Source organism: Haliotis rubra, unplaced genomic scaffold, assembly GCF_003918875.1.
Source record: "Haliotis rubra isolate DU_JTF1 unplaced genomic scaffold, ASM391887v1 Scf437, whole genome shotgun sequence".
NCBI classification, from domain to species: Eukaryota; Metazoa; Mollusca; class Gastropoda; order Lepetellida; family Haliotidae; genus Haliotis; species Haliotis rubra.
The window spans coordinates 491,965-510,258 of record NW_025767121.1 but is presented as its reverse complement, the minus strand read 5'-3'; the positions used below and the strand labels follow the sequence as shown (position 1 = coordinate 510,258).

General features: G+C 42.8%; 1 protein-coding gene across 1 annotated transcript; it reads left to right on the top strand.

Moving 5' to 3' along the window:
• Window positions 1-215: 215 nt before the first annotated feature.
• LOC124289246 lies at window positions 216-9,001 on the top strand. Its single transcript, XM_046725852.1, has 6 exons — window positions 216-331; window positions 1,960-2,159; window positions 4,529-4,682; window positions 5,099-5,263; window positions 5,804-5,942; window positions 8,687-9,001. Exons 1-6 carry the CDS (start codon window positions 247-249, stop codon window positions 8,865-8,867), a joined length of 924 nt encoding a protein of 307 aa, XP_046581808.1. The 5' UTR covers window positions 216-246; the 3' UTR covers window positions 8,868-9,001.
• Window positions 9,002-18,294: the final 9,293 nt, after the last annotated feature.

The window sequence follows — 18,294 nt, the reverse complement described above, 5'->3', positions numbered from 1 at the left end:
CCGTGATATTGCTGGAATATTGCTAAAAGCGGCGTAAAACCATACTCACTCACTCACTCACTCACCAGCATCTCGCAGAACGCCAGACTATACAATCACCTTAAGTGAAGAGTAGTGTCGTCTTCGATAATAAAGCATTTTAAGGTCAGACTGATAAAAAAGGTCAAACCAAGTATTATCTTCACGAGTAATAGGTCACTGCATGATATCAGTTGGGTATGTGTTAACAACAATAGATCCTTGTAGATGCATGGTGATATAAACATGGCGTACAGGGGCAGTATTTTGTATATTGGTTTATCCATCGCATTTCTTCCGTTTTCAAGTTCAGGTAAGTAAAATTTCAAATGCCTTGCAAATGTTTGTTTACGGATGAAAAAACGCCAAAGACGCATTTGGTGGATGCAACCTCTTTCATGTACTATAATGACGTTTTGGTCGATACCGTTTCACCGAAGTTGCTATAAAGGTTTATCAAAGAAGTTCCATGAATTGCGTCTAATTTACCTTAAAAAGGGATAAATGAGCAAAGTTTTGTTTTTAAGTATCAAATACCAACTGTCAAGCTTTATATTGTCTATTGTGTGAAGCCCATTTCTTTCCCCGCAGTGATATTGCTGGAATATTGCTAAAAGCGGCGTAAAACTAAACACACTCCGGTAACATTGTTTGTTATACAACGCTGCTATATTCCGGTAGGATGATAAACTGTATGGACAGTGATCAATATAATGAGCATCAGTCCGTGACGTCAACCAAGTCATCGAGCCTTACCACTCGATTCTTCTAGTCGCCTCTGCCATGGACGAATTTTAACCCAAGTTCTACACGGCATATACTGTACCAAATAAACTACCAATAACTCTATTAACGGCAGACGCAGTCGGGGTATGACACGTGACACCCGACATGGTCACCCATTCTGGAGGGTTTTAAAATTTTGTTGCGAAGTATTATTAACCGTTACTAAACACCAACCTCAGTTCTGAACATATTAAAATATTTCTTCAGCTATAGTCAGTTTGATTTCATTTGAGACCAATGAATTGATCACTAACACAAAATCTAATAAATGCAACAAAACCAAATTTTGCACAGTCACATGTAATCGACGCGTGCCAGGTGGACACACGAAATTGAAATTTCACTACACACGCTTGTTGATTACCTGGCTGTTCTAGGTGTAAGAAAAAGCGAAAAATGACAAGAACGGTCGTTTGTTAAACAACTTATTAATTTCTGTCGATTTCACGCTTGTTGATTTATTAGATTTTGTGTAAGTGAGCAATTCATAATAATTAAGTGAGTGAGTATGGTTTTACGCCGCTTTTAGCAATATTCCAGCAATATCACGGCAGGAGACACCAGAAATGGGCTTCACACATTGTACCCATGTGGGGAATCGAACCCGGGTCTTCGGCGTGTCGAGCAAACGCTTTTACCACTAGGCTACCCCACCGCCCTGGTCTCAAATGAAATCAAACGGACTGTAAATAAGCGATGATTCAACATGAAGCTTTCTCTGCTTTACGTAACAAGGCTCGTTTGTTTGTATGTACCTCAGAGGAGTTCAGTATTAATCCAGCTGTTCATTTTGACGGCATAAAAATCATCGAGTCTGGACCAAACAATCCAGTGATTGATATAGTGAGCATCGAACTATGCCGTCGGACACCATATCAACCAGTCATGTCACCACCAGATCCACTGAGCCGTTTCGTAGAATGCTAGAATTCTAACTCGAAATTCCCTCGGGGTCTTACGATAGGAATTGGAGATAGCTGCTTTTCTGACACGCAAACCCCAAATGGTTAAGGAACGGGAAAACACTGCCATCTTTTAAAAACTTATATTTTAAATAATCTTTTTGCAGTTCTTCTGACTCACAATCCACAAAGGGCTGAGGAAGGGAAAATACTGTCATCTTTTTAATAAACTTTAAAATAATGTTATTTGCAGTTCCTACCAACACTAACTTGGTCTACGCATGCCAAACTAATGGATGGTACATCCGGCTGGACACCACGTCATTTGGTTACGGGGTGACGTCATCCACTGCTGATGACGTTTCCCTGGGGACAGAAAAATGCAAAGGCAGAAAGGAAGGTCACGACCTAGTATTCAGACACCCGTATGGAGCGTGCAGCACGGATATCTCGGTCAGTCCACTTTATCTTTGAGTGAAGATCAGTATCCACGGTACCTTTGTACAAAACAACGTTAGCGCTATGACTGTCGTAAATCTATGTTAAGACATTGGAGTTACGATCACCTTGACTGCCGTAAGTCATCGCGAAGACTTTCGTAATTCTATAATTAAGGTATGGGACATACGATCACCTTAGCCCTAAAACTGTCGTAAGTCTATGTTAAGGTATGGGAGTTACGATCACCTTAGCCCTAAAACTGTCGTAAGTCTATGTTAAGGTATGGGAGTTACGATCACCTTAGCCCTAAGACTGTCGTAAGTCTATGTTAAGGTATGGGAGCTACGATCACCTTAGCCCTAAGACTGTCGTAAGTCTATGTTAAGGTATGGGAGCTACGATCACCTTAGCCCTAAGACTGTCGTAAGTCTATGTTAGGTATGGGAGCTACGATCACCTTAGCTCCTAAGACTGTCGTAAGTCTATGTTAAGGTATGGGAGCTACGATCACCTTAGCCCTAAGACTGTCGTAAGTCTATGTTAAGGTATGGGAGCTACGATCACCTTAGCCCTAAGACTGTCGTAAGTCTATGTTAGGTATGGGAGCTACGATCACCTTAGCCCTAAGACTGTCGTAAGTCTATGTTAGGTATGGGAGCTACGATCACCTTAGCCCTAAGACTGTCGTAAGTCTATGTTAGGTATGGGAGCTACGATCACCTTAGCCCTAAGACTGTCGTAAGTCTATGTTAGGTATGGGAGCTACGATCACCTTAGCTCTAAGACTGTCGTAAGTCTATGTTAGGTATGGGAGCTACGATCACCTTAGCCCTAAGACTGCCGTAAGTCTATGTTAGGTATGGGAGCTACGATCACCTTAGCCCTAAGACTGTCGTCTATGTTAAGTCTATGTTAGGTATGGGAGCTACGACCACCTTAGCTCTAAGACTGTCGTAAGTCTATGTTAGGTATGGGAGCTACGATCACCTTAGCCCTAAGACTGTCGTAAGTCTATGTTAGGTATGGGAGCTACGATCACCTTAGCCCTAAGACTGTCGTAAGTCTATGTTAAGGTATGGGAGCTACGATCACCTTAGCCCTAAGACTGTCGTAAGTCTATGTTAAGGTATGGGAGCTACGATCACCTTAGCCCTAAGACCGTCGTAAGTCTATGTTAAGGTATGGGAGCTACGATCACCTTAGCCCTAAGACCGTCGTAAGTCTATGTTAAGGTATGGGAGCTACGATCACCTTAGCCCTAAGACTGTCGTAAGTCTATGTTAAGGTATGGGAGCTACGATCACCTTAGCCCTAAGACTGCCGTAAGTCTATGTTAAAGTATGGGAGTTACGATCACCTTAGCCCTAAGACTGCCGTAAGTCTATGTTAAGGTATGGGAGCTACGATCTCCTTAGCCCTAAGATTGACGTAAGTCTATGTTAGGTATGGGAGCTACGCCCACCTTAGCGCTAAGACTGTCGTAAGTCTATGTTAAGGCATGGGAGCTACGCCCACCTTAGCCCTAAGACTGTCGTAAGTCTATGTTAAGGTATGGGAGTAACGATCACCTTAGCTCTAAGACTGCCGTAAATGTATGTTAAGGTATCGGAGTTACGATCACCTTAGCGCTTAGACTGTCGTAAATCTATATTAAAATATGGGAGTTACGATCACCTTCGCGCTAAGATCGCTTTGTACCACTGCATTCTGTTATTCAAAGCAATCGTAACGCCACGACGATCTCAAGTCAGTGGTGAAGCTTGAGAGCAACGATCGCTTTGTGGAAATGGGCTAAAGATATTGGTCCGTAGAGCTGTCTTAAAGCTAAGACTGCCCCAACCCCTTGTGACCTAACACTGACGTTAATCACTGCGCTGAGATCCCTTCATGGGCGTTGGGTCTGTTCCGCATTGCGATCTCATCTCTAAGTCGGTCGTATCCAGACTTCTGCATGTTTCTGGTCAGTAAAATACATTATGATTCAAAACTTTTAGATATTAAAAACAAAAGTAAATCGCGTTATACCTAACTGCCGTATCTTAGATACGATACTTTTGAAAACCATTATTTGTTTTCGTTTTCGGCACAAAATTCTAACATTTCAAACAAAGTGAGGGCCATGTGGTTTTAAAATAACATCTTCATTAACCATTTCACTCTAATAGAAAATGATTACCCCGTTACAGATTACTTTTCACTTTGGTTGAATAGCTACAAATGTAGAGTCTTGTCTCACAACAGTTAAATAAAGTTTCAATTACGTAAACAAAAAAGAAAGGAATTTTATAAAAGGAAAGAAATCACGGTATACTTTCTTTTGTCTCTCCGTTTATAATACGGTTTATTGAAGTCAATATTTACTGTTATTTCTTGAATTTCAGGTTAGTAAAAGTAGGGTGTGGTTCACGAACACCCTGTACATGGCGAACACCAGTACGGCACTGGCCGTGGCCTGGAACATCCAGCTGGCGTGCTACATGGACGACGTACAGACACAACGAGTACGGTATACGCCACTGCGCATGACCACTCAATGTACGTATGTAGGCTACATGAAGCCACACTTGGCAATCTGTTTTGTTTTGCCCGACCGTGTAAACAGAGTTCCCAATAGCCAAACTTAAAACATTGCCATTAAAGTCATTTTGTAATGATCAGACATTACATTTGGACATCGCAAAGCGTATCAGGTTCTATAATGAGTGAGTGAGTTTTAGTTTTACGCCGCTTTTAGCAATATTCCAGCAATATCACGGGGCACCAGAAATGGGCTTCACACATTGTACCCATGTGGGAATCGAACCGGTTTTCGGCTTGACGAGCGAACGCTTTAACCACAAGGCTACCCCACCGCTCCGATTGGAATCTGAACAAAATTGGGGCTTGTAACGTCAGCACATTTTCCTCCGAGTACAATATGTAATAAACTTACAAATGTTGTTTTGTTACAGCTGTTTACGCACAGACGACACGCGAACAACAGACCACCATGCAGCAACTGACTGAAACAACAACGGACACGTATGTTACGACATACAGCCAATACACAACGGCAACAGAACAATCCACAGCAGGTGCATCTGAGCCACCCCAAACAAGACAGACCGCTGTACCAGGTAGATCCGGGTCCAGGTCACATGACCAGGTCCTTGTACCCGTATTTCCAACAAATTACGTACATAGAACGGTTGGCGCAGTAAATGCCTCTTTTTCTACTGGGGGACGGTGGGGTAGCCTAATGGTTAAAGCGTTGGCTCGTCACGCCGAAGACCCGGGTTCGAATCCCCACATGGGTACAATGTGTTAAGCCTATTTCTGGTGTTCCCCGCCGTGATGTTGCTGGAATATTGCTAAAAGCGGCGTAAAACCAAACTCAGTCAGTCAGTCAGTCGTCACGCAGAAGACCCGGGTTCGATTCCCCATATGGGTACAATGTGCGAAGCCCATTTCTGCTGTCCCCCGCCGTGATATTGCTGGAATATTGCTAAAAGCGGCGTAAAAGTATACTCACTTTTCCTACTGAGTCAGCAATGGTGTTAGCATGAGTAGTAATGGCCAATTTGACGGTTGACACCGAGACCTCCGTTACACAATCTACCAACAAACAAAAGATTAAGTACCTGTTGTGTTTGTGACGACGTCTGTGTCTACTTCAGCTGTGTGCAACGTCTGCAGCGGCGGGCCATGCGGCATCCTCCCCGCAATGGAAAAGACGATGAAGTGCCCTCCGGCGGAACCGTTCTGTATGAACTCAGTCAACAAGGATGCTCAGGGGCATTTGACATATGTGAAAGAGTAAGGTTTTCAAATTTCATTTTTTCAAATTTCACTTTTTCAAATTATTCAAATTCCATTTTTATTAAATTAGTCTTATTTTCCTTTTTTCCACCCTTCCTGTATGGCTATTTAAACTATTATTTCATAACCTGTGTTTAACAAAGTTTATACAACACATCACATAAATTGTGATAATAAATGGGAACTTATCTTATGATAAAACAACAGACACAGCACCATGGTTTATCATAGTGTATGAAGCATGTGAAGGTATATTTTGTGTTAGTCACGAGGTGTCTGAAATATTTCTGATGTGACTAAAACTCTTTACTCACACTCGCTACTAAGCACCACACATTGACCACCACATTGTATGTAGGGGCGGTGGGGTAGCCTAGTGGTTAAAGCGTCCGCTCGTCACGCCGAAGACCGAGGTTCGAATCCCAACATGGGTACAATGTGTGAAGCCCATTTTGTGTCCCCCGCCGTGATATAGCTGGAATATTGCTAAAAGTGGCGTAAAGCCAAACTCACTCACTCACATTGTATGTATGTATCTAGTGGGGCAAATGAGCGAGAGTGAGTTTAGTTTTACGCCGCTTTTAGCAATATTCCAGCAATATCACAGCGGGGGACGCCGGAAATGGGCTTCAAACCCGGCCTTTGGCACGAGCGAACGCTTTAACCACTACCCATGTTATGTTACAATCAAACCCGGGTCTATGGCGTGACGAGCGAACGCTTTAACCACTAGGCTACCCCACCGCCCCTATTTGAGCGGGGTATTCTGAAGGCGAGGTTAGACCCCGTTACATCTCATTCCCCCACACGCACACGCGCGCGCAAGCACGCACACACACCACACACCACACCACACCACACCACACCACACCACACCACACCACACCACACCACACCACACCACACCACACCACACCACACACACACCATCTCGTTGCCCCGCCTATCCAGTCACCTTAGAGACCACAGCCAAAGCTTTCGCCTCGAACATTTATCATTCACTACGCAAGGTTCAATATTGTTTGCATGTGTGCCGATGTAGCCGTAACAATCATGGTTTTCCAAAAGTTGATTAAACCGAAACATTACTCAAGTAAATCTGTAAAATATTTCCAAACGTAGGGACAAAATCTGAAAATTTAAGATGGTCCAAATTGTTTGCTAACTTAATTCGCTGAATCTCTGATGCTAGCATCCCACGTCCATTATTCCCGTATTCCGAGTAATGCAGACAAGAAATATAATATACCGTTATTTATGGAACAATCAACGTCTACCAACAAATTAAGAAGTATTTCTAATTTCACTAAGAGAAACTATCGTTGATTTATAGGTCTAGCTGTGGTCTACAATGATGGTGATATTATAGGTCTGTCCACTAGACGTTGCCATTATAGGTTATACGAACCGTTATGATCCACTGGAAGCTATGTAATGGATGTAAACCTGAGAAAGTTTCGGACATCAATATCACAATGGTGATGAAGGTCACATAGATTAATGATTGTAATAAGACACAATAATACACCAAGAAATCACTATAGTTTGGCATGAAATGCATGTGGACCCGTTTTTTGTAAATATCTCTTCATCCAATGACCCAATCGATCTCAAACTGTGCAAGTGGATGTTTTGTCAGACAACCTAATCACATTGTAAATCACCGATTTTATGCATTTGTATTAAAGAATCTGTCTATGTAACTGTCAACAAAATAAACAGCAGAACGCAGACGGCTTGCAGAGGGAGGGAGCCAATGACCTGTAACAGCGGCAGTGTTGGGTCATAAAGGTCAACGTTCGTCAATGTAGGTCAGCTATGCTGATGACCCTGATGTCAAAAGAATCTAACTTTGGATGCCTACCTTTTTGTACAAGGTTTTGTTTATTGGTTGTTGGTTTATTTTTCACAATTTTTAGCACGATGTTCTTTTTCATGCCAAGAGCAAAAGTTGTACGTTTCATGTAATCCGACACCTTATAAATCGGTTTGCTACGTTTGCTCTCTTTTTAAAAAATTCAACACATTTCTAATTAAACGTTTAGCATCATCTGAATAAGCTTTCATGATGACAGCTAGAAGTAGTCAATGTGAATGATCCAAACGGTCTATCACTGTGCAGTGCACAGGTAACTATCATGAACTGCACGTGCATTTACCTTTATGACCCAACACTGCCGCTGTTACAGGTCATTGGCTCCCTCCCTCTGCAAGCCGTCTGCGTTCTGCTGTTTATTTTGTTGACAGTTACATAGACAGATTCTTTAATACAAATGCATAAAATCGGTGATTTACAATGTGATTAGGTTGTCTGACAAAACATCCACTTGCACAGTTTGAGATCGATTGGGTCATTGGATGAAGAGATATTTACAAAAACCGGGTCCACATGCATTTCATGCCAAACTATACGCATAGGATACATGCTTCTGTATGGAAATGACTCGCGAATATCCGGGTTAGAATTGGTCTTCAGCAACCCATGCTTCTCGAGGCGAGTAACGGGATCGGGTGGTCACATGACATCGTATCCCAAATGCGTAGATCGATGCTCATGCTGTTGATCACTGGATTGTCTAGTCCAGACTCAATTATTTACAGACCGCTGCCATATAGCGGGAATATTGCTGAGTGCGGCGTAAAACAACAAACAAACAAATCTGTATTTTAATTGATTCAATTTACATATTCATCCTGGTTATATCGTCCTGTCCGGTTTAACAAGGTTATGGTACTGACAGGTGCGCTGGGCAGCCTCGTTGTGAGAAGCTATGGTGGGAGCAGACCTCTGATGACCAGAACTGTATCCCCTTGAACACCGGCTACTCGGGGGAGTTGCAGTGCCACTACTGTTGCACAAAAGACGGATGTAACAGAGACTTTGTCCCTAAGACTGATACGTTGTACAAAGGACAGGATTAATTTACTGGCAAACAAGGATAAGTTGAGCACCGACCTGACAATTAACCCGCATGTATGAGTGCCGCCCACTGGCGCTTGCCATTGTGAGCGAAGGGGCCCCAGGTTGTCCGTGATCAAGTGTAGTGCGACTTGCTACACCGACGTGAGGGTCTTATGAGCAAGGCGTGTGCACCTGCGCGGAATCAATTTCATCGTCATGTAATGCACGTGCACTGGCCTTCATCTGCTCTACCTTTCACAAACCAAATGGGTTTGCTCATTGCCGCGCAGGCCTACTTCTCGTAAACGCGTTCTCTGCGCCGGTCCAACTTATCCTTATTTGCCAGTATAATCACAGTCATAGCAATATCAAACTTTGTATTTGACGATGGTTTTATAAAAGATTTAAACTTGTTATGTCTTTTCTCTTAGGACTCTTAGTGTGATTAAACTCAATAAAATGAATGATTTATTTCACTGATAGAAGAATGAAATGTTGGATGGTAATAGTCACATGCTCTGATGACAAACACTTCTACATTTAAAACATCAGTGATTAAAATGATGTTGGATGCAATTTCCTGTTCGCTGTAACCCGTGAAGATCCGGGTTAGAATTGATCTTCAGTAACCCATGTTTGTCGCAAGAGGCCACTAACCTAATCGGGTGGTCAGACTCGCTGACTTGGTTGACACATGTCATCGTATTCAAGGTGCGAAGATCAATGCTCATGCTGTTGATCACTGGATTGTCTGGTCCAGATTCGATTACTCATAGACCGCCTACATATAGCTGGAATATTGCTGAGTGCGGCGTAAAACTAAACTCACCCACTGTTCGCTGTAACATCACTATTTCATGCTATTCATAAATCCATAAAGACATGCTTTTAATACTGTCGGAATCAACCTATATACCATTATTCGTTAAAGCGCTCACAGTATCCTGACTTGGAACGCACGAGCCCTTGATTTTATTGCCTCTGATCACCCAACAGAAAATGGGTACCCGGTGGGATAAGTCATTGTGACTATTAACCATCTAGCGCCTCACAGGCAGCATGGGTTATCCGGGGTAATAATAATCAGCGCCGTTGAAACCAGGCGCTATACAAATCCTGTATCATCATGGTTTACAGATTAAGATGAAAAATGCAGCAGGGAGGGTTCGGGTGATCTTTGCACAGTCAGGCTGGTATGGCTCATCATCAGCTCAGGGCCCTCGCCCCCTCTTCACGCAGCCCAGACAGCTAGTGGGACTTCTCCCAGGAAGCGCTGCCTAGTCGAACCCAGCAAGACGTTCCGGAGTATATGTAGACTCCCCAACACTGCAGCCTTCTGCATTACCCAGAGTGTCAGAAGGGCTGTGCTCCCGGTGGAGAACCCGGCTACTCTCCTGATCAGAAGATCAGAAGGTACCAAACCAACGGCACCGAGAACATTGGGGAGCCTGACGACAGTGTACTTGGGATGCAAGCGAAACATTTTAAAAGCAAAGTCCACATATTTAACATGCTTTTCCTGAATCTTGCCAGTCACGTTGCTGTCAAAAGGGACAGAGAATTCAATGATATAAATAAATTAATTGGCTTTATCAAAAAGGACAAGATCAGGTTTGTTGGCTGGAATTCTACTGAGGCTGAATATGGGCCTATTCCAAAGAAGCTTAAAAGCATCATTTCCATGACGCCCTGGACATGTTCAGGGTCGTACCATGGATGGACCTCGGAGTCAAAGCCACAGGCATGGCGAAGACCGTAGTTGAAGCAACGAACCATGCCATCATGCCCTTTAAGATATGCTGTTTGTGCCAAGGAAGGGCATCCACTGACAAGGTGACAAGGTGTTGGCCAGCCTCTGTACATTCATTGCAAAGTCGATATTTCATATTGATAAATTGTTTAAGAATCACATTTTGGCGATTGCGAGTGGGAAATGACTGGTCCTGGGCAGCAATCATTACTTTCTTATCCCTAGAAGCCAGGCGCCACCAGGACAAGAAGTACCATAAACCTTTCATGGTGTGACGAGGTCGGGGTTCGAACCAGCGACCTTCCGCTCTTCTTCCGCGCCAATATTTGGAATACATTATTGGAATCATGAGTAAACCATGGGGCTGAAAAATAAAATGAGTCTGTGTTTGCTGATTACGGCATGTTTACGGCAATGACTGGAAGCTGTTTAGCATGTGTATCCTTAAACCGGAAGTCATGCGGACAAGCTGTCAACAGCTGTCCAAGGCGAAGGGAATGGCTGAAGAATGCATTATTGTATATGGAGCGTGTGTTTCAACAGCAAAAAATACTGGCACGGGAGATAACGATAGGATAATTTCACATAGTGTGTCTGCTAAACCACTCTTGTTGATGATTTTTCGTATTTATTTGCTGGCTACTCGTTAAAGGATTTCACACTGTTAAGGGTGTTCACGCCACTTGGATATGCCTAATGTGCAGCGGTATACAGGGGCGGATCCAGGGGTTAGGGGGGAGTGGTTGGGGTGGGGTTTGCGAGGGTGCGCAACGGTACACTTGCCTGAGTCGAAGTAGTTTTCTGGCAAACTCCTCGTGAAGATCCGGGTTAGAATTGGTCTTCAGCAACCCATGCTTGTCGTAAGAGGCGACTAACGGGATCGGGTGGTCAGACTCGTTGACATGGTTGACACGTCATTGAATCAAACATGATATCACTGGAAGATTAGAATGTTTACAGACAATTGTCATGTAGCTGGGATATTGGTGAGTGTGACATTGAACAACAAATAAACAAACAAACAGAAGAATACAGACATTGACGATTACATGCAGAACAGACCGCCTCCGTGGTGTAGTGGTTAGAGCGTCCGACCGGAGAGCGGAAGGTCGCGGGTTCGATCCCCGACCGCGTCATACCAAAGACGTTAAAATATGGTACTTGTTGGTCCCTGCCTGGCGCTCGGCATTAATGGGTACAACAAGGACTGGTCGGCTCGGAGTCAGTATAATGTGTCTGAGTGGGGTATTCATGCTTCACTGCGGCACGGTGTCTCAGTGGGCTAGAAGTATAAATCCAGCTTAAGTCTGGTCTAGTACAAGCAGCCGCACATACACATAAACACGCATGCACGTCGTCATATGAGCGAAATATTCTCAAGCGCGACGTTAAGCCCAATTTCACCTCACCTCACATGCAGAACACATCTTCAAGATGCCGTTGTAACATTCATGGGTACCATATGTGCCATCGCGGATGCAGATTTATTCAAAAGCTTGAACAGCGGCAATGTAATGACCTTTCAATGAATATGCAATCGTTAATACTTAAATTAAAGAAATAGATATCATATATTTCTTTGCAGTCCCCTGTTCGACAAGTGAAGATCCGGGTTAGGATCAGTGTGCGAAATAGTTTCCAAATTTTGCTAGCCAGTCGGGCCACCTATGCCTGAAAGTCGCTACAAAATAATTCATTAGCCCGAAATTTGAATGTAGACACGGGTTTTTTCATTAAGCTGATAATATGATGAACATTTTTATCAGGCTATAATCTTGCATGATGTAAAAGTGTGTTATAACTTAACAAGTCGGAGAGAGTAATATATTTACAACATGATCCCAGGAAAATTCACTAGCCAGTCAGGACAGTAACTGAGAATATTTACTGGTCCGACTAGATTTTTACCAGCCACGGGCTAGCGGGCCAGTGGCTATTTCGAACACTGGTTAGGATTGGTCTTCAGTAACCCATGCTTGTCATAAGAAACGACTAACGGGATCGGGTGGTCAGGCTCGCTGATTTGGTTGACACATGTCATCGTATCCCAATTGCGTTGATCGATGCTCATGCTGTTGATCTTTGAAACGTACCCTTGCCAAAATCAGAGTACAGAAACGTGCCCTAGAACGTGTCCATTCTGCAATAATCGGAACTGTCATACTGTTGTATTAGATGCACAATAACGAGTATTTCGCGATGCACTATGCCACTCGCACTCAGCTGAACGGGAACAATTACGGTTTCGGTTTTTGGTTGCGGAATATGGACTCGTCCACCGTTTAGGGTACCGGGCACATTTTGGCATTTTGATTTTGTTTCGGGTATATTTCTGTATACCTGGGGTTCAGATCTGTAGTACCTGTTCCGACAACGACCCTTTCAGGCCAAGTGAGCCGAATTGCTCTGTCATTGTGTGGAATATATTACAGGAAGCGCTCGGCAAATCACTGTATATACGACAAAAAACAAAACAAAACCCAAAGTACAACCACAGGCAAACTGTAGCGTAAATAGGGTTGCGCAGCAAAGAGAAAATGACCTGTCTTCCTACATGCTAGCAAAACGTGCTTCCTTCGCGTATAGAAAGACTGGTCATTTTTCTCTTTGTTGCGCAACCCAATTTGCGCTACAGTTTGCCTGTGCTACAACAAGCAGGCAATCAGGTGAAAGGGATTTATGGTTACTGAATGTGAATACGGGCCAGATAATGAGTTAACAGGGAGTGAGTGAGTGAGTTTAGTTTTACGCCGCTTTTAGCAATGTTCCAGCAATATCACGGCGATGGACACCAGAATTGGGCTTCACACATGTTTGAAATCGAACCCGGTTCTTCAGCTTGACGGGGTCGTACTTGTTAACTATTACGTATACAGTCACAGCGGGATCCCAGCTTCAGTGATGATGGGAACGATTGGGTCAGATGAACAGTGACGGGAGGTTGTCAAAACAACCACCCAAACATCGTTGTATCGATCTATTGTCTCTGTAGAATCTTGGTCCCTCCGTAATGTTTCTTTATTAATTTATTTTTCGGTTGTGTCGAACCTCGGATAACTCGAAGTATTTACGTAGGGCCCTTAAGTGAGTATGGTTTACGCCGCTTTTAGCAATATTCCAGTAATATTACAGAGCGAGACACCAGAAATGGGCTTCACACATTGTACCCATTTTGGGAATGGAACCCAGGTTTTCGGCGTGACGAGCGAACGCTTTAACCACTTGGCTACAGCTTCGACCCAATGGTTTATGACTGTAGCTGCTTATTAGCACATGCGTTTATAAACAAACAATACAAACACGTCCAAAGTTGTACTACATTTGCTGGGACCCGTGAAGATCCAGGTAAGAATTTGTCGTTAGCAGCCCATATTTGTTGTACGACGGGCGGATAGAATAGTGGAATTGGTTGATGCACGTAATCGTATCCCAACTGCGTAGATCGATGCTCATGATATAAATCACTGGATTGTCTTGTCTAGACACGATTATTTACAAACCGTCGCCATATAGCTGGAATATTGCTGAGTGCGAACAAGCAAACAAACCGACCTTTTGCTGAGCAGCCTGCTTTGCTCTTTTCGCCACCATCCACTTTCTTCACTCTTGATTCAATAAATAAATGGAAATATCTCCCTCTCTAAAGCCCATCCATGTAAAATGCTTGTTGATTGCTCTGTCGCAGTACGCAAGGGTTTAATAACAAACCATTGGCAGAAGAAATACCGAATTATGTTCTTTGACAAAAATCGACCTGGCAACGCTGGAACTCAGTTTAATTTCCATCAACTTCCATTTGCCCGCTGCCATGTTCACTGCTTCGCCAATAATGAAATCTACTGGGCCATTTCATTGTCAAACTAACTGGTGTAAAGGATCGTGGCAGAGGCATTCCTCCATTTTTTCCCGATCACAGTGCCGCGCCAGACAACAATGGTCCCGCACGCCGTCGGGTGTTCGCATCTCCACAGTGACTTTTCACGTGGAATGGTCATTTCGGCTAATGAGAATCTCGCCGAGACCAGCCCTGAAGCATCAGTCAGACCGGAATAGTCTCTCATTTTCCGTTTCGCAGTCGTGTTTTACAACTCCTCCCGGTAAGATGCCCTGGATGAGATCAGCCATTCCAGCAGATGGCCTAGCTCATTGCTTTCTCGTCACGATCTCCTGAGAAAATAAATGACGTTTATTTGTTTATGCATTGGCCATTGCATGTTCATTGAGACGCCATTAGCTCCCGCTTCTCTGACTTTTAAATAAATCTGCATTCGCGCTGGATCAAAAGGTGTCCATTTTTAACCAGGCGTTTCACATGGTTTTGAATTAAAGTATTTTGTTTTGTTTGTTTGTTTGCGTAACGCCAGCTATATGAAAGTGGGTTGTAAATAACTGAGTCTGGACCAGACAATCCAGTGATTGATGTCATGAGCATCGATCTGCGCAATTGGGATACGATGACATGTGTCAATCAATTAAGCGAACCTGACCACCAGATCCTGTTAGTCGCCTCTTAAGACATTTTTGTGCTAAAGACATGTGAGTGAGTGAGTGAGTATGGTTTAACGCCGCTTTTAGCAATATTCCAGCAATATCACGGCGGGGGACACCTGAAATGGGCTTCACTCACTGTACCAATGTGAGTGGGTGAGTGAGTTTAGTTTTACGCCGCTTTTAGCAATATTCCAGCAATATCACGGCGGGGACACCAGAAATGGGCTTCACACTGTATCAATGTGGGGAATCGAACCCGGGTCTTCGGCGTGACGAGCCAACGCTTTAACCACTAGGCTACCCCACCGCCCCTCTAACCTTTGAACTAAAGTACAGTAAACTATATTTATAACGAATGCGCTTATAACGAACTACGGTTATTACGAACTAAAATTAGTAGTCCCTTTCTACGTAGTTTACTGTACGCTGCCAGACAATAGAAAGTGTACATCTACGTTTGAGGTACCCTTGAAGATCCGGGTTACAATCGGTCTTCAGTAACCCATGTTTGTCGTAAGAGGCGACCAACGGGATCGGGTGGTCAGGCTCGCTGGCTTGATTTACACATGTCACATCCCAATTGCGTAGATCGATGCTCATGTTGTTGATCACTGGATTGTCTGGTCCAGGCTTGATTATTTACAGCTGGAATATTGCTGAGTTCGGCGTTAAACTCAACCATGTTTGAGGATGGCCTAAAATGAAACAAGCGCGAAATGTTTTTCCATAGTGATGTATTGGTTGTGTTTTAGACATTGGCAGAATTTCGCGACTTTTTCGGCAACGTTTTTAATAACGTATGTAATCATATTTGGTCAAATGTAATTTCCGAGAGTAAACTTTCTTTTATCCGGCTGTTTAGGATTGGTATCGTTTAAATGCAAACCCGGTTGGCCGAATTTTGATGTTTCGCACTTACCTTTGTCTTTATGTGAAGTATTTGTTATTCCTTCTATTCATATGTTTTACGGTTGCTTTGGACAATGGATAACTCGAAGTATTTACGCAGGTTTCTTCAACTTCGACACAACTGTGTTTGACTGTAGTTTCGATTGCAAATGATTTCCGATAAAATCTGATAAAAAACTTAAATTTGATGAAATAATTAAAATGTAACTTAAGCTACTACTTCGTTGATTGGTTCTTTTTGCATCAGATGAGGTAGGACTCATTTAATATTTCTTCGCGGTTCTGATGAGAAGATTTTGAAGAAATCCATACATTGACATAAGGATACAAGGAGACATGAACTGTCTGACCCGCGTCCAGTCTGGTGGTCATGGGCAGGCTGACCTTACAGAGGTGACATTAAAGACCTTGTTGATATGTTTGTTGTAGAAGAGATCGAGGTTGATATATCTATTGTAACACCAACCTTTGTTGATAGGTTTGTTGTAGAACAGATCGAGGTTGATATATATTTTTGTGATGACATACTCGGATGTTATAGACCAGTTGATGTATATTTCTGTAGCTGAGGCTGTGCTAATGTGTCTTTATGGAACAACCCGATGTAAGTACATGTTTTAGAGAACAAACCTAATTAGCGATATTTTGGAAGCTCGGACTGTTGATGTTTGTCATTAATCGGGGTGATGTTAATGAATTAGGTTTAGACCAGACTGAATTTAATACACTAGTGATTATCATTTGCAGCTCAGAGGGCTGATGTTGAATTAAAAATGAAGCATACAACTTTATGGATGACAACTTCTTGTTTACTGCATAGAGCCACGTTTCGATGTATATTCTTACACCGTTATCAAGCTCAAGGGGGCGGTGGGGTAGCCTAGTGGTTAAAGCGATGGCTCGTCACGCCGAAGACCCGGGTTCGATTCCTAAATGAGTACAATGTGTGAAGCCCATTTCTGGTGTCCCCCGCCGTGATGTTGCTGGAATATTGCTAAAAGCGGCGTAAAAACCAAACTCAGTCAGTATCAAGCTCAAGTGAAAACCTTTAACGGTGTAAGCATCTAGATGAGAGAATGAGAGATCATTCGAGACATGAAATCACACAAACGCTTGGTTCCTGAAAACCGCGAAACATTAAGGAGATGTGTGTACAGTAAACCATGCTTATACCGAACACGCTTAACACGAACTCCATGGCCACTCCTCATTTGTACTGAATTCCAATGTTACATAAAAATCCGTACTAAAAGAGGTATATTGCTTGATCCAACAAATCCCTCTCTCCAAACCGAAACAGGAGTCTCATTAACCTATACAGACAATGACCTACTTTTCAGCCGATCCGAATTTTCTCGTGTGAAAGTGAAAATAGACATCACAAACAACTGTGGTTACACTGAATTCCAATTCCTTGTTTCATAAGAAAATGGTATTTACAGATGAATTTTAATTTTAAACTTTAGTAACATCGTATTTCTATATCTTATGGCGAGGTGTAGGCAGCATGACCTTAACTAAGACGTCACAGACTGCCTCAGTTTGATGAGGTCGTAAAATGATTCACAATGCATCTGGCTCACTGGTTACACCTGTTCCTGTATGTGTTTTTTGCGCTCATTCAGTGTAGTTCTGTAACGCACAATGTGATTGATATAATATCAAGTCCGTACCAGACCGCCAATCATTTCTAGCGGCAGAGCCTCGTTTTGAGATTTCCACGATTTCCAAGTTTCTGTTTGTACGACAGAGCACGCTGCACGACATGTTTGCAAGGATTATAAGGAGCGTAGCGTTGCAATATACAAGTGCTTAGATGCATCAAATAATACTGATTAATATTAATGTATCCAGTTAAATAAATTGGTCTCAAAATTCTGGACTGGTTATTGTACTAAGTTGCGCAATAGGACGGAACCCAGTCAGCAGGAAACGAGACTGTTGTGTAATCAATGTTTTGACTTGAAGATTAACAATAATCATGAATACTATCAAGGAAGGACTTTCTCTATATTCAAAGAAAGTATTTGAGATAAGGGGAATTAATACCATGTGGATTCTTAAAAACCTTAAAGGGGTTGCTTGAATTTTGGCAATCTCAAAAAACGAATCGAATTCAGTTCTGTCCAAACATTTGAATTTTTGTACACAACTATCCCAAATGACAAACGTAAAGAAAAAAACTTTGAATTCATTCCTTGATCCATTGTGCGTTTTACACAGACATATCTATTTTCAAAGGTTCAGGACAATTTGTGAAAAATTAAAGCAAATGTCATTTGAAGTTTACTGTGAAA